Source organism: Rattus norvegicus, chromosome 19, assembly GCF_021556685.1.
Source record: "Rattus norvegicus strain SHRSP/BbbUtx chromosome 19, alternate assembly SHRSP_T2T, whole genome shotgun sequence".
NCBI lineage: Eukaryota > Metazoa > Chordata > Mammalia > Rodentia > Muridae > Rattus > Rattus norvegicus.
This window is the reverse complement of record NC_141552.1, coordinates 53,020,705-53,044,731: the sequence shown is the minus strand read 5'-3', so window position 1 is coordinate 53,044,731 and position 24,027 is coordinate 53,020,705. Positions and strand designations below refer to the sequence as shown.

General features: G+C 48.0%; 1 protein-coding gene across 8 annotated transcripts; it reads left to right on the top strand.

Moving 5' to 3' along the window:
• The first annotated feature begins 8,918 nt into the window (after positions 1 to 8,918).
• Marveld3 (MARVEL domain containing 3) lies at positions 8,919 to 23,638 on the top strand. Of its 8 annotated transcripts, none has more exons than XR_015643446.1 (4): positions 8,919 to 9,446; positions 11,479 to 11,606; positions 16,566 to 17,391; positions 18,653 to 18,729. XR_015643446.1 is itself a non-coding variant. In XM_087595008.1 (3 exons), exons 1-3 carry the CDS (start codon positions 9,055 to 9,057, stop codon positions 17,174 to 17,176), a joined length of 1,131 nt encoding a protein of 376 aa, XP_087451134.1. In that variant the 5' UTR covers positions 8,924 to 9,054; the 3' UTR covers positions 17,177 to 18,100. The 8 variants fall into 8 exon arrangements, 2 of the variants coding, with proteins under 2 accessions (XP_087451134.1, NP_001102602.1); XR_015643444.1 differs by having other exon boundaries at positions 18,529 to 18,729; XR_015643445.1 differs by having other exon boundaries at positions 8,924 to 9,446; positions 16,566 to 17,412; positions 18,665 to 18,729.
• Positions 23,639 to 24,027: the final 389 nt, after the last annotated feature.

The following is a 24,027-nucleotide window of genomic DNA, read 5'->3' as shown; positions in this document are numbered from 1 at the left end:
CTCTAACCAGCCATTACCATCTTTGCTGTAGACCGACATCATCCTGACCTCTGCCTTCAGCTTATCATGGAGTTCTCTTCATGTGCATGTCTGGGTTCAGAATTCCTCCTTTCTGTGAGGGACATCAGTCCTAAGGAAGTAGATCAGACTAGTGACCACATGTATTTAACATATCAACTAGTTACAATCTGTTTCCAAATACAATCACATTCTGAGGTACCGAGCTGAGCCTCCAGTGTGTGAATTTGAGAAAAGACTTCAGCTTATACCAGGGAGCAAACAGCGGTATTGGTTTGATGAAATGGGAAGAAACCAAAGAGAATTCATCCAGTTCCAGGATCTGTTGACCTTGAGCAACCTAGCTTTGGTCTCCTTACCCACAAAATAGGGGGGAGGGGGTGAAAATATCAGCAGAGCGTCTCACCTAATCCAGTCTTAAAAATACCACTTCTGAGACAACGATTTAAGGCACACGCTTTAAAGTCTTAGCTTTTAAAAAAACACCTTTTGGTTCGTGTCTTTAAAAAGAAAAATCTCGGGCTGACAAGATGGCTCAGCAGGTAAAGGCACTGGCTACCAATGCTGACAGCCTGAGCTCAATCCTGGAGAATCATTTGATGGAAAGAAAGAGCTGACTGCTCTAAGTTGTCCTCTGACTTCCACAGTTGTGCCACAGTATACATATGCACACATACACAAAGATGACAGACAGACAATCAGACAGACAGGGACAATCAGACAGACAGACAGGCAGGCAGGCAGGCAGAGATAGTAAATAAACGATAGACAGAGTAAATAGATGATAGACAGATAAAAAGAAAGACATAGATAGAAAGACAGAAAGAAAGGAAGGAAGGGAGGAAGGGCAGAAGGGCGGAAGGGAGGAAGAAAATCTTTTTAAAATCTCAGGAAAGTCCTCCTCTGCATCTCCGGCACTGTAGCCATCATGAATGATACAGTAACCATCCAAACCAGGAATTCCATGACAATGTGTGCTTTAGAGGAAACAGATGGTCATCCTGGGAAGGCAACAGTATCAAAGAGAGAAATTCAGGAAAAGTTGGCCAAAATGCACAAAACCACACCAGATGTCATCTTTGTGTTTGGATTCAGACCTCACTTCCGTGGTGGCAAGAACTGGCTTTGGCATGATCTGTGACTCTCTGGATTATGCGAAGAAGAATGAGCCTGAACACAGACTTGCAAGACATGGCCTTTATGAGAAGGAAAAGACCTCCCCAAAACAGCAGAAGGAACACAAGAACAGAATGAAGATCAGGGCAACTGCAAAGGCCAACGTCGGTACTGGCAAAAAGTCAAAGGAGTAGATCTGTGGTGACGTGATCTTCTGTGATGTGTAGATTTCTGAAAGGACAAATAAACTAAAAAGCTTCACAAACAACAACAACAACAAAAATAACAAAAAATAAAAAATAAAAAACCCGTCAGGAATGGCTTGATGTCATTGTGATGTGTTCCGCAATGACTCACAGCCTAGACAGTTGGTCTCCTGTGTGGTGGCGCTGTTGGGGTGGAGTCTTTAAGAGGTGGGGCCTGGTATGAGGTCACTATACTCAAAGAATTCATGCGGTTCTCACAGGAGCACACTGGGAGGATGTCTCACATGCTCTGGCCCTTCCATGGGTGGTAATTTCGGTTTCTGCTTCTCCACCACATTGCTGGGCAGGGAAGGGCTACCAGAGCTGGCTCCATGCTTGTTGGACTTTTTAACCACCAGAATTTCGGCCCGAATGCTGGGGGGTTTATTTTCATTTTTGTTCTTTTTATTACCTGGTTTAAGGCTTTGATACAACCAGCTAAGGCAGACCTTTCTTAGGACTGGTGTCTAAAGAGTTTCCACACAAAAGAAGCAGGTCCCCAGTTCTGATTTGCCAGATGGTCTCTGCTCACACCTGTCATTGTGACCCTGCCTTGGGCATGGGAGTTTCGAAACCTACTGCATTTGCATGTTTGCTTGGTGCCGAAGTTACCTTCTCCGAGAGCCAGGGGCACTGCCAAACATAGATTTACTTTTAAAAATTAATTTGGTTTTGCAAAGTTCACCACATGCTAAGATAACGCTCTCCCAGAGTCTGAGTTAAGTGAGAGCAGGTACCCTCTGGGCACTGGAAGAGCTGGAGGTGTGAACACCGAAAAACCAACCCCGGGGGCTCCTTTTAGAAAATTATAAACAGGGGTTGGGGATTTAGCTCAGTGGTAGAGTGCTTGCCTAGGAAGCGCAAGGCCCTGGGTTCGGTCCCCAGCTCCGAAAAAAAGAACCAAAAAAAAAATTATAAACAATTATTTTTTATTTTTTTCCACCTCGCATCAACTAAAAGCCTTTTTTGTAGTGGCAGGTATATAGATTAGAAGTCACAGTTACTGAGAAAAAAATTAATGTTATTTAGAATAAGGACTGGCAGATTGATGAGTGGTGATATTACGGGTGATTTTCATTTCCTATCTAGTTTTTGTGGGAAACCTTTGCTAATTAAGGTTGAAGTCCACCATGACCAAATAGCATCTGAGCTCCATGCAAAATGGAGACTCCCTTGTTAGCAGATTTTCTCCTTCTCTGGGGGATTCTAAGCCCCACACTCACCCCACGTAGTCTTAATTAGTTTATAGGATCAATTTCCTTTCTCCTCACAAAACCCCTTCAGCCAGGACCTGAGACTCCTGGCATGCCTCCCCACGCTAATGAGGTATGCCAAGTACCCCAAGCTTCCAGTCAGTGACCTTTACCTATCTTGCTTGTATGTCCCCTCAGTCCCCCAGTTATAAGCCTTCAATCACCCTATGTAAAGTTGACCCGCCTACTGACAAGCTGCTGGGTGTGGTCATTCACTGTAGGTACCCCCAGGGGTTCCAACCGCACCCCTCACCATCTCAGTTCCCACTGCCGATGGTCCACGGGAGCGGGGAGATCCACGGTTCTATTACCAGAAATTTCTATGGTAAGGTTGTTGTTAATCTAAAACAGTGATAAAATATTGATTTGTGTGTATGTAGCTGAGTGTATATGCGCGCGCGCGCGCGTGTGTGTGTGTGTGTGTGTGTGTGTGTGTGTGTGTGCGCGCGCGCATGAATGCCAAGCCAGAGGCCAGTGCTCTCTTCTCTCTACCTTGTTCTACCTTGTTTTGAGATGGAGCCTCTCACTTGCTGGCTACAAAGTCCCAGGGACACTTTTATCTCTCCTCACCAGTGCTAGCTCTAAAGCCAGTGAGACCACCCCGGGCTGTTTTTATGTGGGTTCTCGGGATTCAAATTTGGATCGTCCTGCTTGCAAGGCAAGTAGTTTACCTTCTGGGCCTTTATCTCCCGTGCCATCTCACAGGCCTGATTTCCCTTATCCTAGATATTTACTATCTAATTAGATATTTTTATCCTAATTAGCACAGAGAGCTCATGGTCACCTTTTGCTTATCTTTCCTAATAGCATCTGCAACTGAATTCTGGGTATTTCGTCTATCACTAAGGCTCTGAGGAGGAAAGAAAATGGCGGAGGGTCTTTACCTTACTTAGACCTGCGCGACATCTAGTGGTAGAAACATGGAATTGCAAGTTTTTTCTTTAATGTCCCTAGCCTGTTTTAAGCAATTGGGCACTTGTTACCCATGGAGCACTGTGAATGGTGTAGCTCGCTGAGTATTTGACGTAGGGTCAGGCTGTTCTTCAACGTTTCATACTGCTGCTTATTCACCCGCCCTTTTCTCAATCGCTCCCAATGCCAGAGCTTAGGTTCGGGCTTGCTGTCCCTCCAGAATATTCTGGAATTTTTTCCTCTAACAGCTTTTAAGCACTTCCTTCATTAAAAGTGCCCTCTGGAAGGGGCTGGCATAGCTCAGTGGCAGTGTCCTTGCACAGCGAACTCAATGCCTTCAAGTCAATTCCAGTTTTTTAAAAAAATCCCCTCTGGGGCCAGAGAAAGGGCTCAGTGGGTACAAGTACTTGCTGCGAAAACCTGATGACCTGAGTTCAATCCCCAGGACCCATTGTGGAAGGGGAGAACTGACACCCAAAAGTGGTTCTCTGACCTCCACCCATGCACCCATGGTGTATGTGTAGCCTCTTACACAGCATGCATAATAATCATAATGATAATTAACAAATGTTTTAAACTTTGTAAGCTGTCCCTAATGGCTCCATGCAGCCTTTAGACGAGCAAGCTCATATGCAAACATTTATCGATAAGTGACACGCATGCACCACTACACTAGAAGATCATTTACATCATAAATTTGAGTCAGGATAAAAAAAAAGCTAATAACACTCAGATTGAGTAAAAAGCACCAGCGTGCTTCCCCTGCACCACAGTGGAGGTGGTGGCACTGTTTGGAGGCAATGTGCCACAGTAGTAAGTGCCGCCCTTCGCTCATGCCTGGCAATCGATGGCTTCTTAGGATCCGGCCCCGCCCATATTTCAGCCTCCTTCACCCTGACTTCCTCTCTCACTCGCAGCACTACGCTCTGTATGGAACCGTTTGGACTTGAAGGTCTCCTCTCCTACAAGCTTTCTATTCCTTATTCTCCTCGTTTCCAATGTTCTTCCTGCCTTGGCTTTCCCAATCCTAAGACTTTCTGTCTTCCCAAAGCCTTTCTCAACCATTTTCCTGTTCCGGAAGCTGCTTTGCGTTTCTGTCTCTCTACACCACGTCCATCTTTTTCATCTCAGCCTTTCCTAGCTGCCTTCTGCTGAGTCTGCAAGCCCTGAGGGCAGGACTGTCTTACTTCGTGTCATAATTATGTGTGCTGTGTGCAGTAAACACGAGCAACACAGAAAAGGGGCGGATAATTCGGTGTCACGTGTGACAGCCTGCTCTTAGGGCTTACCTCAGTTTCTTTTCCCGCTCCTGGGACAAAAGCAGCTTAAAGGAGAAAGGGGTTGTTTTATTTGTCTAGTCCTATGGCACCGTTGCCATCACTGCTTTGCAAAAGAGGACACTTGGTTGCCCAGAGGTTGGGTGGCTTCCCAAGCTCATCCAGGTACAAAATGAAGGTCAGGAAATTGAGTGTGCTAACTTGAACTTCTGGTATTCTAGTCTGAACTACATTCAGGTGGATCTAGGTGAGGGAATGCAGGCATGGCAGGCGGAAGATTGTGTTCTGGCATAGACAAACAGACTGAACTGCCCTCTGCTGGTCAGCTCTGCCTTCCAGTCTATCCCTTCTAGGGCCCCTGCCTGAAAACTGAGTCCCCCCCTCCTCCAGAGCAAGCAAAGGGTGCTCTAAGGAGGATAGACCCAACAGATCATGGAATATTCAAGAACCAGGGGAAGCCTCTTGTGGCTCAGTGAAACTGCTTGAAAAATCAAACCGGGAAAATAAACCCTTAGCCTATGAAATGTCATAGGCTGCACCAAAATAAAAATACCTGTTTTTAAAAGTATTTAAATATTTGGATCCTCCTGGCACTGAGAGCTCCTTTAGGGTAGAAATGTGCAAGCTTTACTTATTGCTCTACTTTATATGGGCACCACAATGTTCAAGTGTTAGGGACTTGTTCTCCAGTGTGACAGTGAAATCTAAGAGACGCAGGTCAGGGAAAGTAATAAGGCTACAGCCCACTAATTAGATTGGTGCAGGTCTCGTGGGAATGGATTAGTTCCCACGGGAGCAGGCTGCTGTGAAAAGAATGTGCTAGCCTTCCCTCTCGCTTCCCCTTGTTTCATGCTTCTGCCACTGGATACCAGCCCTACACTCTAAAACCTTCTGAACTGTGACCTAAATGAATCTATCTTCTTCATCGAGTTCCAAGCATTGGATATTTGTTATCGCAACACAAAATGGACCATGACACATATTCCACACACTAGTTCCTAAAGAGGTGTCTTGTGGAACCATTTCAAAGTGCAGGTATCGGGGCCAGGGAGATGGCTTGGTGGGTAAAGTGCTCATGAAAGTGTGAGGTCCTGAGTTTGAATCCCCAACACTCTTGCAAAAATCATAAATCATCTGTTGTCCCAGTGCCGAGGAGGTAGAGACAGAGGAATTCATATTTTGACTGCAAACTTCAGGATTGGCGAAGAGAGACTCAATGGAGCTGGACATGGTGACACACACCTCTGATTCCAGCACTTGGGAGGAAGAGGCAGGTGGATCTCTGCGTTTGAGACTAGTGTGGTCTACATAGTGAGTTCTAGGACAGCCAAGCTATGTAGAAAGACCTTGTCTCAGTACAAGAAAAGAAGGAAGAAGAGGAGGAGGAGGAAGAAGGAAGGAAGGAAGGAAGGGAGAGAGGGAGGGAGGGAGGGAGGGAGGGAAGAAGGAAGAGGTGGCACATGTGTGTGCACACACACACACAGATTTTTAAAAAGTTTGTGGAAGCTGGGCCTTTCCACTTCAGTGAGAAATAGTGACAGGTGGAGGGCACTCTGGTCATGTGACACATATCTTTTCTCGACTGTGGGCTATTTTAACAATTCAGCGGGGGCTGGAGAGATGGCTCAGTGGTTAAGAGCACTGACTGCTCTTCCAGAGGTCCTGAGTTCAAATCCCAGCAACCACATGGTGGCTCACAACCATCTGTGATGAGATCTGATGCCCTCTTCTGGTGTGTCTGAACAGCTACAGTGTACTCATATACAATAAATAAATAAATCTTTTAACAATTTATTTAAAAAAAAACAATTCAGCAACTTGTGGGTAACTGGTAACAATACAAAACAACCAGAAAAGGTCGTCCATAGACATGTAAATCACATGTAGCTTTTGAAAATTGATTTTCCCTTTTTGGGGGAAAAAAGCATTCCTATGTTCACTTCATTTCATTATCCCCAGTGACCTGTAAATAAGTCTGTTCTACATAGTTCTCACTGCATAGTCTTGACTGACCTGAAACTTGATATGGCCATGAACTTGGCTGGCCAAGAGCTGGGATTAAAGGGCTGTGTTACCACCGCTGGAGTTCATAGCTTTTTAGGACCTGCTGTTACATGCACCTAGCTCCCTAAACAATACGTGTGTTTTGCCCACATGTATGTCTGGGCTTTACATGACATACCTGTGCCTACAGAGGTATCAAATCCCCTGGGACCAGAGTCACGGATGGCTGTGGGCCACACACAGGTGCAGGAGATCGAACATGGATCCTCTGGGAAACTGGCCACTGCTCTTAACCTCGGGGCTACCTCTCCAGTCCTGGGGCTATATTTGTAATTAGACAAAGGCGACGGCAGTGCATCAGTTCATAACCTTTGCTTTACAATAAAATAACATAAGCTAAAGATGAAGCCACCCCTGGACACTTCACTCTTATGTCTCCCTTGCTTGAGTAGCTGGCAGTTCATGAAAACCTCCCCATACTAGGATCACCTGTTTTACTTTTTAAAGTTTTTTAAGTTGCATTTCTACCTACCATAGTGAGAGCTGGAGAGACAGAGAATGCCACCAAACTCGAGAGAGGGTCAGAGTGGGTCTCCAAGCAGGCACTCCCTTAGAACTCCATTACAAAAGCAGGAAGTGTCGCCCACTCCGACCCCTTCCAATGTGTAACTTACAGAGATCACAGGCCGGAATTGCAGGTGTGTTCGCTGATGAACTCTCGAGTTGGGGCTGGAAAGGGATTTTAGAGATTACTGTTCAGAGTGCTGGTGATGAAGCCATGGACAGATGCAGGGGTGAGGGAAGGCAGCCACATGGAGTTTGTGGGGTTCCAGCTCTACATCTTGTACCCTCAGTGGTGATGTTGATAGAACTTGGCATAGAGCCAGGCACCATAGCCTCTGCAGAAATGGCCAGGAGGCCAGGTCATAACATTCCCATTGTGAAGAAACTGTGTAGATGAGCCAAAGATAGTTACCACTCTTTGGGGGATCACAAAGATTTCTAACCACCCCAACCCCTATTCTCCATGGATGGGAGCCTCGGAGGACTATACTTCCAGCTCCCATAAGAAATGAAATGCCAAGAGCTTTATACAAAGCTCAGGGAAGACATTACCTATGGCCATGACCCTTCCTTAGAACCCACCCGAGGGTCTCTCAGCCCAACAGGAGTGCCCAGCCACCGCGGTGAGGGCTGGAGACACAGGGGATGTCACCAGACTCATGTGTGTCATTGTGGGAAGACAAGGGTCAGAGTGGGACTCCAAGCCCACACTTCCTTGGAACCTCATTACTTTGAAAAACATGATTTGAAAATACCCCAAGTCCCTTATTCTGCAAGTCTACACAGAGCAGAACCTCCTGTTGCATTTCTACCACGTCCTTGTTCCTGTCTAGTCTCTGCACACAATGGAGCACTATCTCTGTCCAAAGGAACTTCTCTGAGGAGGGAGAGGACCCGTGGATGAGAGGCTGGATGAGTGAGTGGGTGGATGTGTGGCTGACTGACTGGCCGGTTGGATGGCTGAGAAGAGGGATGAATGATAGTTTCACTCTGGGGAAGCAAACTCAAGACGCTTTGTAAGTTGGTCGACAGGAAATCGCCATTGCTGGGTTCATTTGGGGGAACTCGTCACAGCAGCTGGGAGTGGGTCATGCCACCCAAGTTCAGATCAGCAGTGTTACCAACTCCTCCCGCTATTGAGATGTCTATCAAAAGGGCTCAAATCCTTGCCCAGTGGCAGGGAACCGCCTTAGTGGATTTAATGGTCTTCGTTTGGGGCTGGGAATATAGCTCAGCGGTATCACGATCACTTAGACATGCAAGGCCCTGGGATTCAAATCCATACCATGAAAGTAAATAAACAAATGATTGGCCTAGCCTGCTTATAGCTCTAGTAAGAGACAGCATTTGAAAGCTGAGCTGATTGGGCCACATCCCTTTGCCTGCTCCTTGGACCAATAGCCTTTGTTAAGCCCATAACACGAACCCACCTCCCACTCTCTACCCCTCAGCCACCCCACTCCCACCCCTATGTCCCCTGCTGGCACCACGACCGCCCCCTGGCGGCCAGGGGCAGGCGCGCCCTCTCCGGACCGCCCGAGGGCAAGTGCGCGTGCGCACAGGTGAGCTGCCGCCGCCCGGTCCTTGAGCTTGGCCACCTGCCTGGGAAACTTGTGGTTGGTTGTTGCCCTCCGATCGTTTCCGGGCGGGGACAGGAATCGGGCCATGAAAAACACTTCGGGGACCCGTGAGCCCCGGACCCGTCCGAGAGAAAGAGACCCGGACCGGCGCCCACACCGGGACCGAGACCGCCACGTCGAGCGGCCGCGGGACCCAGGCGGGGACAGGCACAGGGAGAGGAACGGTGACGTGAGAGGAAACGGGGACCGTCGGGCGGGCCGGGAACATAGAACCGACCGAGAACCGCGCCAGGACAGACACAGGGACGCGGGTCATCGCGCAGCCGAACAAAGAGCCCGGGAGAAGTCCCGCCAAAGCCGTGCGCGGCCCGAGCCCTGGGGACCCAGTTGGGACACAGCCGGGACTCCGGGACCCGCACCCTGGCGGGGCCCAGAGCCGCCGCTGAAGCATGGCCTCGGGCGCCGCGGGTTGGAGAGGTGAGAGGTGCACCTGCTGGGGACCCGGACCGCCGGGGGTCACGGGGAGATGGTATTACGACGTCCCAACCTTATGTCTGAACTTGGTTATCAAAGGAGAAGTGGGAAATCCTTAGAACCAGGGGAAGGAGAGTTTCAGGATCGAAACCGGAATGGTTTAGAAGGCTAGATGGGTGGGGCTAGCCGGAGGGCCACAGACTTTTCTGTCTTGTTCCCTAATTTGCCCCCCTCTACCTTTCAAAGTTCAGTTTCCAGGTATCCGGGGGCTGAATAAAGTTAGCCCAACGAAGAGTTAATGGTTGGACTCGCTCTTCCTGCCAAGGCCATATGCGCAGCAGCCTGCTAACAGAAGTTGCACTTTTAAACAAGAAACTAAGTCCACCTAAAAGTTCTCGGGTGATTTGTAACCAAGTCAGTTGAGGTCTTTCTCAGCAGCTTGTTTCAAATCTTATGTTTGTTTGAACCCCACCGTCCTGAATGAATGAACTTGGCCTGTGGGTCCCGAAATCCCCCTGTATCCTGGAAGGTTTTGTGAGTGAGGGTGGAAGGGAAGACTACCAAGGGGACTGGTCGCCACACCCCCTCCTAGAGAGTTAGCGCGCCATCCAATTCCTCAGATGTTGAACCAGGCTCTGGGGAGTGAGTAAATTGTGTGTGTGTGTGTGTGTGTGTGTGTGTGTGTGTGTGAGTGTGTGTGAGTGTGTGTGTGTGAGTGTGTGTGTGTGAGTGTGTGTGAGTGTGTGTGTGAGTGTGTGTGTGTGTGTGTGTGTGTGTGTGTGTGTGTGTAGGGGCGCGTGCGCGCTTAGTTGTCAAAACTGTCCATTCTTTTCCCTGGAGACAACTGTTCTAGCTGACGAGCCCCAGCCTCTGCCATTGGATTTGGAGGCTGAGTTCACAACACACCAGGGAAAGCTGCTATCAGGAGTTTATGTTACATTATCTAAAACCAACTAGCCTTAAGAAAGCTGCGCCCAGATTCTGTCCGCTCTTTCAGCCTTTGACACTCCAGCTAGTGTTTCCTGGCTGCACCCATCTTGAGCTGCAACCACAGGAATAGAAAAACAAGAGGTACATTGGTGTGTTTCCTTTTAACCCTGAGCCCCGGTTACCCTGCCTCACCCCAGAGTGAATAAAAGACATGCAATTGCTCATGGCTTATTTAAAGGTTTGAGGCCAAAGGGCAGCTTCCCCCTGTCTGCTCTTCCGTTAAGCATTTACGGGAGGGAGGGGATGCAGGGATCCACATGCAGTAACTTACTGTCAGCGATCAGAGAAAAGAGCCACCTGCCGCCCAGTGTGAAGTCAGCCCCTACAGAAGAAACCGGGCTTCCGAAACGACTGAGGATGGTTTTCTGACTAAGCACCAACAGGATGCCAAGGAAGGTGACCGAGAGCTGAGTTCTGTGGAAGGGAGATGGATGAGGACAATAAAAGGCGATTCGAGCAGAAACACAGCTTCCTCGGTGCCCCAGTGGCCTGGGTTATCTTTAGGAGTGGAGAGCAGCTCGGTGCTGCTGGCTTAGTACACCTAGGTCGTCAGTGTGCACAGTGCCGGAGTCTCCAGTGTGCTGATGAAAGGTTTTAAGATTGCAAACCAAAGAGAGACGGGACGGCTTCTGTGTCCCAGAAGTAGAATGTTGCTGTTGGCTCTTGGGCAGAGCCCTGCATAGGTTAGGTAGGCAAAGGGAAGCAGGTGCCGGGGTGGCCAAAGGACGGATGTCAGATCTCAAAAGTAGCTGGCTGGATGTGGTGCGTGACTATAACCCACGCTTGGAACGTAGAGGCAAGACAATCAGGGGTTCCAGGTCAACCTCATTATTAAGTTGAGAGTCCGAATACCAGTGGGCATGGTATCACACACAACTGTGACCTAGCTCTTGGGAAGCTGAGGCAGGAGGATCACATATTTGAGGCAAGCCTGGGCTTCATTCAGTGATATTTTTGAAAACTAAAAAATAAATGAAGGCCTAATACTAAACAAACCATTGTGCTGCAGGCCCGTCCCTAACGTCTGTGTGTTCCTTGGTTGCAGTGAACTGGCTTCGGAAAGATACATATCCACATACTCCGAGCCTGCTCGACAGGAAGAGGAATATTACCAGTCAGAAGCTGAGGGGATTCTGGAATGCCACAAATGCAGATATTTGTGCACAGGGAGAGGTGAGCCTTGGGGGACCCTGTCTAGCCATTTATATTGCAAATGGCTTGAGGAGAGGCAAGGTGGGGGTTTGGAGGGATGAGTGTCGGTGAGTTGGCAGCTTGTCCAGTTTTCCTCTTGGGTTCCACTTTCATGGTTGCTTGGATTCTTGTTCTCGAAAGAAAGAAGGGGGGGTGAGAAAGAACAGAAAAGAAAAGAAAAAAGAATACAGGAAGGTCTGAAGTCTGCAATGAGGCTCCCCCTAAGCTTATCCAGCATGCTTGGCTCTGAGCTTGGGTTGAGCAGGCTTCTGCCTCCCAGCCCGCTGGTGGAACTTTGTACCTTGAATGCGCTGTGAGCTCCCTGTGGTTCCTCTTGCATAGCAAGCTGAGGCTAGAGAGGGAATATGGCCCCAGCAGAGTTTGTCCTCAAACCAAGCATAAGGGTGGTCTCCTGAGAGAGCTGACGCCCAATCAGTCACTGGCTCTCAATCTTCATCGCCTGAGATGCACAGTAAGAATATATTTTACATTAAGAGCAAGTTCACAGCCTAGCATGACGACTTACACGCCTATAATCCCAACTGAGGCAAGATTGCTGTGAGTTCTCAAGCAGCGCGGGCGACCCTGTCAGAGTAAGACCCTGTCTCAAATAATAAACAAACAAAATCATATTAATTCACGGAGAAAAAAAAGTCACAAAACTACTCAGCCCTTATGCACACCCAGCATGTTAATAATTTCTCTTTCACTTAAAGCAAAAGCCAGGGGGACCAGCATGATGGCTAAGGAATGCCTGGTGCCAAGCCTGAGGGCCTGAGTTCAATCCTTGGGACCTACTTGGTGAAAGGAAAACACCAACTTCCCTAAGTTGTCCTCTGATCTCCACACACGTGCCAATATATACATGCAAAATTAGAAAATAAATAAAAGTCAGGCACAGTGGCATTCGGTCAGTGGGTATAGGAGGGTCAGGAGTTCAAGGCCAGCCAGAGCTATAGGAGACTGTGTCTTGATTGAAACAAAACACAATAAAACAAAACCAACCAATGTGTTGAGCATTTAAAACTCATGGCTTAGTGTTAGTTATCAGCTAGCCTGGTCTCATCAGCCCAGCAAAGAGGAAAATCGGGTTTGTCAGGGTGAACTCAATGGTATATGGCTAGTCGGCCGTGGCTGCCCATGACTAAGAGAGGAAACATCCCAGCCTACACGGGGGAATCACGGAACCACAGCTGAAGCTGTGTCACAGGGAGGAAGGAGTAGCAATTACAAGATTATAAAGAACTCTGGTGAAAGCCTCCACCCCCTGAACACGTGGGCTTCATCACCTGCCTAACTTACTACTCCAGAGATGCCTTAACCCTCTTAACAACACCTGAGGCTCTGCAAGTCACTCAGGTCACACAGCCATTAAGTAAAGGCCCTGAAACTGAAACTTGGAGCCCCAGCCTAAGGCTTCAAAGTGTCTCCCGCAGAACTTTCTTCTCCCGAGGCTGTAAACAACCGGAACCAGCCAGAGGCTGGCTAACAGGTTTCTCCCTAGACTAACTTTCTCTTTCTTTCTTTTTTTTTTTTTCCTTTCTGTGATTGATTTACCAAGAAGAAAGGGCAGGGCCTGTGCTTCTTACCAAAACACACCTATATTTAGGTTTGATTGCTTCTGGCTTTTTGGCTTTGAGCCTGATGGTTCAGCCCTCGGAAAGTAGCGGACAAGGTGGGGGCAGGGGATTGGGCGAGATTAAGGCTGGAGTTTAGAGCTCCCATTCAGGTGCACAGAGGAGCACTGTTTGCAGAGACACAGCCAAGTGCATCAGGACCGGCTAGAACAGGAAAGATGAACCTGGATGCAGGTCAGCTGATGGCTTTTAAGTCCACATTAGAGTGGCTCCTTTGTGGCTTTTCCTTTGTCAGTGAAACCACGTCATCCCTCCCTGGATCCCTCCCAGCAAACGGGGCACCCTGTGGCCCTCTGGGGACACTCTGACGTCCTCACTGTGGTTCAGCTCTAGAAAGTTCCCACAGTGAGATCCTGACTCCAGCAGAAGAGATAAGCCCTAACCACTTTGCCAGAAAGAAATCTCAGATAGAAACATCTTTAGGGACTGGAACGAAAGATCAGATTGAAAGCAGGTGCCTTTGTGACCCACACAGGAGGCTTCCCTCACCCCACCCCTAGCCTGTGGTGCTGTGGGTTCTGTTTATTCGGACAGAGGGATGGGTGTAGAGCTCAGTTCAGTGATTAGGAGCTGTAAATCTCAGCTCATTTGCATATGGAACACTTCTCCCTCCCCACCCATCTTGTCCTTTGCCCTCTGGCTCTAGAAGCTCTGTCCTTAAACCACAGAGGTCTGTATTTTCTAATAGTTTCTGGGCATTATTGCAAAGTGGCAGACTGAAAGTTTAACTTTTCAGTCCGCCCTGGGGGCACACAGCAGCAGGTCCGGCTGGCTCTGCTACATAGGCTGAGGAGGGAGGATTATTTGAGTCCATGATTTAGATGAACCAAGGACAATGTAGTCGCTAAACAACAGACAAGGAGGCTTGATGGGACATTCTTGAAATTCTAGCACTTGGGAGACTGAGGTGACAGAGTAACAAGTTTCAGGGGAGCCTAGGAAGATGCTTTCTCAAAAGACTAAAGTAAAACAAAAAAATTTCATTTTTCTCCCAATTAAAGTTGTTCCCATCCCAACCTCCCCAACCCCCACCCCTGTATGTAAGAGTGTGTGCATCTCAACTCAAGCATCATTCCCCAAGTGCAGTCCACCTTGTGTTTTGAGGCAGGGTCTCTCATTGGCCCGAGACTTACACACAGTTTAGGCTGGCTGAGCATGGAGCCCTTGGAGTCACCCATCTCCATCCACCTCCCTAGAGCTGATGTGACAAAGGCTGGAGACTCCACACTCACACATGTGCAGTCAGGATATTACCTGTGGAGGGTCATCAGCGCCTGGAGTTGGACTTCTGTTGTCAAGAGTGCTGGTCTTTGGCTCAGAACCTCCAGGTGTATAGAGTGTCTTGGGTTTGCCTTCCAAAGGGACAATTTCCTAAGAGGAAGTCGGTCCCGTTGCAGTCTGTGTTACATAGCTTTGTATACACACATACAGCAAGAAGCGGTCCTGTGGTTTAAAATATATATAATAACTAAGCAAAACAGCCTCAGGGAGCGGAGATCAAGGGGCATAGTCTCAGAGGTTTTATCTCTGAAGAGGGAGAAAGAGTCTATGGGATCAGTTCACTTCCTGATGGCCAGGAATCAGAGGCAGGAGGAGGGGACAGGGACTAGGAGACTCTAGGAGACTTCCTGCAGTAGAGTCCCTCTCTCCCCCTTTTTTTTTTAGAGCCTCTAGCATATTGGTTGGTGCGGCCCACATTAGGTGGGGAAAGGGGAGTTTTATGCCTCTAATCTCTCTGGAAACCCCACAGACTCCCTTAGAAGCTCACTTTCCTAACCTCCTAGGTTCCCGTCAGTTCAAGTTGACAGTCACCACCAACCATCATACTGTCCGTAGCCAAGAGGGGAAGGACAGGGATCATGTTGTCAGTGCATTAGCTTCCGATCTCCTGAGAAGGTCACAAAAGAAACTTGTGTGGGCGTTTTTTCTAATTTATAGTTTCAATGTCTCCTTTTTCTTTTTGGTTCTTTTTTTCGGAGCTGGGGACCGAACCCAGGGCCTTGCGCTTCCTAGGCAAGCGCTCTACCACTGAGCTAAATCCCCAACTCCTCAATGTCTCCTTTTTAATAATTAATACCCTGATATAGTACCAGTCAGATCTGAACTAGGGTTAATTCGAAAGGGGGTCTGGGGACTTGCCCTGAGCCAGAGGTTGGACAACTGCTCCGGGAAGGATGAGTGTCAGGGAAGTCCTGTGAGCCTCATGCCTTTGTTTTAAGGGTGACAACTGATCTCCACAGCCCTGCTTATTCTTTTGGGGACCTACTAAGCCTAACAGAGGAGGAAGGAGCACCGTGGGCTCCCTCTAGCCCTTCTGCTGTTTCACTAGGAAATGTTCTTTGGCAGAAGGTGAAGTGAAGTGTATTATTTCCCATCCCTACTAACTAACTAACACACACACACACACACACACACACACACACACACACACACATTATCACATCACAGTGCACTGGAGAAACTTAGCTGTCCCTTTGTCCCACTGAAGTTGTTTCCTATGGTGCCAGGAATGATGACTCACACTTGTAACCCCATCACAGAAGAATCAAGAGTTTCGGGCTAGCCTGTGCTAGGTGTTGAAACTACTTGGAACATTTTTACATTTCTTTAATGTTCTGAAGCAGGGTTGGAGAGATGGCTCGGTGGTTGACAGTGCTTGCTCTATAATGAGGAGCAGAGTTTAGATCCCAGTACCACATCAAGTGGTTCACAAATGTCTGAAACTCAGCTCCTTCCGGGTTTGGGGTGGGGAGGGGGACTTGCACACACATGCAAATACACTCATACACATAAATAATAAAAATTAAGAATTAATCTATATGGTGATTTATGTTTGCTGGCATACAAAAATATATTTAGAATTGAGATTTAGATTTACTGAGACAGAAAAAAAAAGGGGGGCGGATCTCGTATAGTCCAGGTTAGTCCCAAGTTTACTATGTAGTCAAGGCTAGCCCAGGACTCCTGACCTCCCTGCCTCTGCCTCCCAGGTACTAGGATTGCAGTCATTTACCACCATGCCTGTTATTTTATGTGGGTGCTGGGAGCAAACTCTGGTTCTCATGCTTACACGGTGAGTGAGCGCTTTACTGACAGCCATGCCCGCTTGGCTTTTTTGAATGCCATGCTTCTCAGTGGAAAGGATTTGAAGCGAGCATAGGTCCCTGCTGCCCCCTAACACTCACTGTGCATCCTACACTGCCCACCGAGGCAGAGAAAGGAAGCTTCCTGGGAAGGATGAAGCTTGAGATGAGTCTCCTATCGAAACGGAGCATCTCCAAACCGTAACGCCCTTTTCTTGCAGCCTGCTGCCAGATGCTGGAGGCTTTGCTGAACTTGCTGATCTTGGCCTGCAGCTGTGTCTCTTACAATTCCACGGGGGGCTACACGGGCATCACCAGCCTGGGGGGGATTTACTACTACCAGTACGGAGGGGCTTACAGTGGCTTCGACGGTGCTGACGGGGAGAAAGCCCAGCAGCTGGATGTCCAGTTCTACCAACTCAAGTTGCCCACGGTCACTGCAGCAATGGCCTACAGCGGAGCCCTCATGACCTTCTCCTGTCTCCTCCTCCTCGGGGGTGCCCTGCGGGTCCCGTGGCACTGTCCACTGTGGCTGGTGATCGAGGGCTTAATGGATGCACTCATCGCTGGGGCGTATGTCCCAGCCTTGTACTTCTTCTTCCAACACCTCTCTGCGGCCTATAGCTCAGATGTGTGTAAGGAGAGGGAGGCCCTGTATCAGAGCAAAGGTTACAGTGGCTTCAACTGCGGTCTCCACGGGGGAGACATAGGAACAGGAGTCTTTGCAGCCATGGCCATTGGGGTCTTTGCTGTGGGAGCCATCCTGGCCTTCAAGGGTTACCGAAAAGTTAAGAAGTTGAAGGAGAAGCCCACGGAAATGCTTGAGTTTTAGACTTCTAGAATGTTCTGCCACATTTACGTGATAGAAGCCACTTTCAACCACAATCTTTCATAGGAATTCTTCGATGTGGAACTCACTAAGGCTTCCGAAATACCAAGCCGGTGTAGGTATGCGGGGCTTAGCTCCTGGCTGCCTGGAGGAGTATTCTCTGAGACAACGAGCTGTGTTCTCTGCAATCTTCTGTGAGTGTGGGACTAACAAACACTGTGACAAAACCCCAAACACGGGCTGGGGATTTAGCTCAGTGGTAGAGCGCTTACCCAGGAAGCGCAAGGCCCTGGGTTCGGTCCCCAGCTCCGGAAAAAAAGAACCAAAAAAAAAAAAAAAAAAAAAAAAAAAGAAAACCCCAAACACTGAAGCCAGGCTTGGTGGTACGGACTTGGAATCCTAGAACCCTAGCAATTGTAAGGCTGAGGCAGGAGAATCTTGAGTTCCAGACTAGCATGGACTGCAGAGCAAGATCCTGTCTGCAAACCAGATAATCAGCAACAATGAAGGACCCTCGGGAGGAAGGCAGAGTGTACTTCATGGTCAGGGCAGGAACAATTGCACTGGAAACTTACAGTTCACAGAAACCTACGTCGACAGAAGACTGCTCTCTCTGAACTATCCTAAACTCAGCCCTCTTCAGCAGACACACGGGGCATCTCCCCACTGAGTATCTAGGCCCTGCACCCCTTTAACTCTATGGTTTCTGGAGCGTACTTGCCCCAGAAAAACTTAAGTTTAAGGGCATGGGATAAGGAAAGGAGAATCAGATTAAACTCGCTGAGCTGCAAAGAAACCATTCTCCTGGCCGCTTACAGTGACTTCCAGCGCTCAATAAGCATTTGTACCTCCTGTAAAGGTGCCATTGTACGAAGACTCCAACCCCACAGTGGTATTCAGGGTCTACTCAAAAGAAAAGAATGTAAAGTCCCTTTCCCAGCAGAAGAATGTTACTTTTAGCCAGACAACTTCATGGACTTGATTACAGGTTGAATTACGGCTTGGGACCATTATAGTATATTCCGGTACAAGTGACTATGTCCCTTGATGCAAAAATCCAAGCGTTCCAAAGAAAACATTTTAATTTGGAGGCAGCGGTCTTCTCTATGCTCATGACACTTTATTCACTTAAAACTCCATCGATTGATGTGGAAGACTTCAGCCTTGGGGACAGAACTGCATACCCCTGTTATGGTTAGAAATTCTCTTGAACATTTTTTTAGTTTTGCTCAAGGAAAAGGGGAAAGGGGATATTCTTTTTTTTTTTTTTTTTTTTTTTTTTTTGGTTCTTTTTTTTGGAGCTGGGGACTGAACCCAGGGCCTTGCGCTTCCTAGGCAAGCGCTCTGCCACTGAGCCAAATCCCCAACCCCGAAAGGGGATATTCTTTTTTTTTTTTTTTTTTTTTTTGGTTCTTTTTTTCGGAGCTGGGGACCGAACCCAGGGCCTTGCGCTTCCTAGGTAAGCGCTCTACCACTGAGCTAAATCCCCAGCCCCCGAAAGGGGATATTCTTAATTCTATAGATACCTTGTCTGCACATATTCACTTTATTTTTACAAAATAAAAAGATCAAAGAGACTTGCTTGCCTTGGCTTTCCCTCCCCTCCCCTCAGGACAGTTATGTACAGTGCAAAGACAGAGGTAGACACAGAATTAAGCCAAGTGCTACATGGTCGACCGTAAAAAGCAGCGTTGCTCGGAAGGGCACTGGGGATTACAGCAAAGACACAGTGGACTTCTGTCCCACGGACCTCTGACATCTTTGTGGAAACCCGACCCACCCCGACTTGGAGAGAAATGCAATGTCTGCCTTTTCTTCCTTCCCTCTGATGTTTATCTTTGCGTATTAGCAGCTTTAAGACATTTGTCACTTTGAGTAGCTTAGCTAAGGCATGTCAGGCTGGCTACTGCCCAGAATAACACCCTGCAGCCATTCCTTCAACAAACCCAGTGTCATTAGACCTAGCGGAAGATTGGAAGCCTAGATTTCTTCCACTTCAACCAAGAGATGTATGCTGTGTGTAGCAGAGGGAAAGGATTTATATTTCCCATCTGCACAGCATTTCTGTTTCTATATGCTGATGGAAGGAAAATCAGGGTTGGGAAAGATACAGAGTGTGGGAGTTTGCTACCCCCACCAATGACATCTGGGCTGGTTCATCGCTTGCTGTATTTGCAGAGTCCGGTTGAAGAGTGGGCAGCTAGAATCTAATGTTGAATTTTAAATTAGAGCGATACAGTTTCTCAACTCTCAGATCCCCACGCTGTTGTGGCCCCTGGATTTTCAGGAATTCATGTGGGCATGTAGATGATAGGCTCTGCTAGCTGGGTCTGAGGATTGTAGAACTGGCTGCTGTCCCTTAACGGCCTCAATGATAAATACGGTACCATTGGTGTAATGGATAGACATGCTCTAATTGCTGGGAAACAGCTCCTTTTCAAAATTCTCCCCGTTTCTTCCTGCTTCTCATACTACTCTCCTCCGATTTCAGAACACTGCAGAGAGGCCCTACCATTCATTTATGATTTTTCAAGAAATTCTAGTCATGTATTAGTGTCTGCAGGGACTGTCCCCTCCAATACAGAAATCTGAGAGTGCTGTGGCCTTCTGTGTAAAACGGCATGTATAATGTTTGTGTATAATATATTCATATACATAACCTCCTGTATATTATGGGATTACATATTCCCGACGTAAGTGCTATGCTAACAGTTGCTAGAATGCATTGTTTAGGGAACACTGCTGAGAAAAAGCCCATCTTTGTTCTATGGTCAGATGCAGCTCGATCCTCAATGGACTCTCTGGCTGCAGAAGCTGCAACCAGAGAGGGCTGACTGTTCTCCCTTCCATCTGATCCTTCCCACAGGTCTGTGTGGGAGGGAGGCCGAGTGGAGCTGGCGGACTTAACTTCATTCATCAGATAAAATATCTAAGGCTTAGAAGGACTTTAGTAAACAGGGAAAGAACAGATACTAGATTTTGATATTCGAATTTGGGGTCCATTTGCATTCCTCTTTGTCTCTCAAAATTCTCATCTCTGCATCCTGAGGATCTAAGGATAGTAATGGAACTTCCGGAAGTGCAGCCTGAAGCTTCTATCAGCTTGACGAGCAAGGGATCTTAGACAAGAGGTGTTCAGCCTTAGCCCACCTCACTGCCTCATGGAATCTGCACATCTTCCAGACTTCTAAGAAACTCCCTGCCAGTGAACAGCTCAAGTATTTCTTTGTAGAAACCTGGTTGAGCAAACTGGCCCATTCGCAGAACCAAACTGGAAGTCTCATAATAAATGTGTAGCCATTCTGCAGACTAGATATAGTTGGCCTACAGTACAGGAAACCAGCAAGATGTATGATGGCGTGTGTGTGTGTGTGTGTGTGGAGATGGGGGGGGGCACAGAGATGAATGCTTTTCATTGCTTAAAGACTGGAAAGTAAGTGAGCAGCCGATAGTGTTTGCCTCACAGTCATGAGGACCTGAGTTCAGATCCCCAGTGCTGAATGCCTGCAATCCAGTGCCGCCGAGATGGGAGGCAGAGAGTGGTGGGTCCTTGGAACTCACTGGTAGGTAGTACTAGATCTGTGACAGACCTGCCTCAAACGAAAGGTGGAAAACGTCTGAGGAACGAATGTCACCTGAGACTGTTCTCTGAACTCCATACACACTCGAGACATGTGCATATGCACAGCCCAGCACATTACACATATGTACACACACGTGCACAGAGAGAGAGAGAGAGACAGAGACAGAGACAGAGAGAGACAGAGAGAGAGAGAGAGAAAGGAAGCAGGAGGAGCATGTAAGAAACTTACAAAAATGTTTGTAGTCTTGGTGACTGGGTAAGAGTCTGAGGCCGTCTGGTTTACCCAGCGAAACTGTACTTTGGGTATGGGGAGATGGAGAACATGAATGAAAACTTTCTGTTTATTCTTCACGACATTTGTCTTTGGGTTTGTTTTGTTTTGTTTCCCCCAACTTTAAATTTGTAATTTCACAAGAAGCCACAAGGGCAGTGTAGCACAATCTTCCAGACCCTTCTGCCGCTTTCTGCAGTTGTGCTGTCTCCAACAAGGATGTCAGATCCAGGAAAATGGCGATCTCCGAGTGTGTGCAGACCATTTGCTGAGGGCACACTCGTGTGCATGATTCTATTGCAGGTTTTTCAGTGGCAGATTAGTGTGATCACCTCAACAAAACCCAGAAGTGTGCTGTCCCAGCAGACGCCCCTATTGCCTCTTTAAAGCCACACACACCCTTTTTTACCCTCTTTCGTCCCACGTAGCGCTGCCCCCAGTCACCGGCTGTGTGCACATCTCCAGCACTCTGTCCCTCTGAGACTGCTCCCCAGATGGAGTCACGCATTATGTAACCTTTTGAGACTAGAACTGTTCCGTTTCACTCCTAAGTACCTTGAAAGTCACCCAGGTTGTTGCCTGCCCATTCCTCTGAACCAGTCACAGGTAAATTCTCCCAACATTTGCCTCTTACAAGTAAAGTGACTACTGTGAAGACTCATGGACATGTTTCTGTGTGAGCATAAACTTCTCTTCCTTTTTTGTTTTTTTAATTTTGGAGCTGGCTCTCAGTATGTAGCCCAGGCAGACTTCCTACTCAAGGCTCTCTTCAAACTGCCAAGTATCCTTTCATTTCTTTCGGGTTAATGCCTAAGGGTACAATTGCAGAGCCACGTGGTACACACATGTTTAACCTTTTTTTTTTTTTCTTTTTTTTTGGAGCTGGGGACCGAACCCAGGGCCTTGCGCTTGCTAGGCAAGTGCTCTACCACTGAGCTAAATCCCCAACCCCTATGTTTAACCTTTTAAACTACCCTAAGGCAGTTATAGTACTGCACACTTGTAATCCTCATACTTAGGAGGCTGGGGCAGGTGGATAGAGAGTTCAAGGCCAGCCTGGGCTAGGACCATTTACATATATGTGTGTGTGTGTGTGTGTGTGTGTGTGTGTGTGTATTTTGTTTTTTCCCAACTTTATAAATATATATATACATATGTGTGTGTATATGTTTTGGTTTTTCCAGCTTTAAATTTGTGTGTGTGTGTGTGTGTGTATGTATATATATATATATATATGTGTGTATATATATATATATGTATATATATATATATTCACAGTAACAATTTTTTAAGTCTCCAAGTAAGAATACTTACTTTATGTATATGAGCGTTGTCCGTGTGCACTGCTTCTATACCTGGTGCCTGATGAGGTCAGAGGAGGGCACTGGATCCTCTGGAACCAGAGTTAAAGAGGTTGCAGAGCTGTCACAAGGGTGCTGGGCACCCAGCCGAGGGCCTCTGTAGAGCGCTTGCCTACACGCACAAGTCCTGGGTCCCACCGCAAGCACTGGGACTTTTTTAAATGACAAAGTTAAAAAAAAAAAAAGACAAAGGGGGGGGGCGGCTGGAAAGATGGCTCAGAGGTTAAGAGCACTGACTGCTCTTCCAGAGGTCCTGAGTTCAATTCCCAGCAACCACATGATGGCTCACAACCACCTGTGATAGGATTCGATGCCCTCTTCTGGTGTGCATGAAGACAGCTACAGTGTACTCATACACATAAAATAAATAAATCTTTAAACCAAGAACGTTGATTATGTTGCTGAATCAGATCGTTCATCTTTAGAATCCCGGGGACCCCTCCCTTGACCAGGTGAGTGATCCAGCCTTAAACCAGACTCTCTCTTCCCCTAGGTGTGGTGCAGATAATGGAGGTGATTTTGAATGGCATGGTTCTCATGTGCATCGTGGCTTCCTATTTTGTCCTGGCTGGATTCAGCGCCAGTTTTGCCAGCGGCAGTGGCTTCGGGAATAACTATTACTCACCTTTCGAGGGCACCGAATTGGAGCAGGTTCGGCAGCTGGACCAGCAGTACACGATCCTGCGGTCGCCCCTGATCTACAGCGGCGTGGCTGTCTCCCTGGGGCTGGGCGTCCTCACTATGGGCGTTTTACTGCAGGGAGCCAAGAGTCTAAGGAAGCTGCCTGGGAGGTGGCTGCTTCTGGAGGCCGCCTTCAGTCTCCTGGCAGCGGTGGGCTACTGCGTCGGCATTGGCTTTTACCTGTACGTGGCATTGCGCATCAATTCCACTGACACTTGCAAAACCAGAGAAAGAGTCTACGCCCGCAAGGGTCTCACCTGGATGAACTGCCAGCTAGCGGGCACCGATGGGGCAGCAGCCACCTTTGCTTGCCTGCTAGTTATTTTATACATAGCCAGCGTGGTGCTGGCCCTGCGGGCCTACCGAGAACAGCAGCACTACAAAGACAGCCAGAAACAACACAGAAATTACCGCGACGTTCCAGAATACCTGTGGTCTGAGACGCTCTAAGGAGACCTGGAACCGCCTTTGTTCCTCCCCTACAAGTGCGTGGCGAGACAACTGTGATTTCCTAACCTTGATTCCTAAGTTCCCTCGGGCATGGTTGCAGAGTAAAGTTGTAAAAGGAGGGTCAGTAAGGCCCAGCCCTTGAAAGCTTAGGAGGGGAAAGGGGAGTCATATTGTTGAAAAGAGACTCACGTCGTGTAGGGCGATGGTGTTAAGTAGGAGACCAGCCAGAGAAAACCTGAGAACACATCAGAGGTTACACGCCATGCCACAGTAGAAATCCTCCCGTAAACTGTAAATAGCTGTAGTGGAAAACGTGAGAAGGCAATCTCAGGGGTGCTGGAGAGATGGCTCAGCTGTTAAGGACACTGGCTGCTCTCGCAGAAGAACCAGGTTCCCTTCCTAGCACCCATGTTTCTCACGACTCTGTAACTCCAGTTTGGGGAAGGGGAGATCCAATGCCATCTTCTGGACCTCAAGGGCACTGCACGAAATATGCTGCACATACAAG

Excerpts from the sequence above, each read along its gene's own strand:
- Marveld3 (NM_001109132.1), top strand. The coding sequence starts at position 9,055 with ATGAAAAACACTTCGGGGACCCGTGAGCCCCGGACCCGTCCGAGAGAA. Across the intron at positions 9,447-11,478 it reads GGGCGCCGCGGGTTGGAGAG|TGAACTGGCTTCGGAAAGAT; the intron begins GTGAGAGGTGCA and ends CCTTGGTTGCAG. Across the intron at positions 11,607-22,881 it reads ATATTTGTGCACAGGGAGAG|GTGTGGTGCAGATAATGGAG; the intron begins GTGAGCCTTGGG and ends CTCTTCCCCTAG.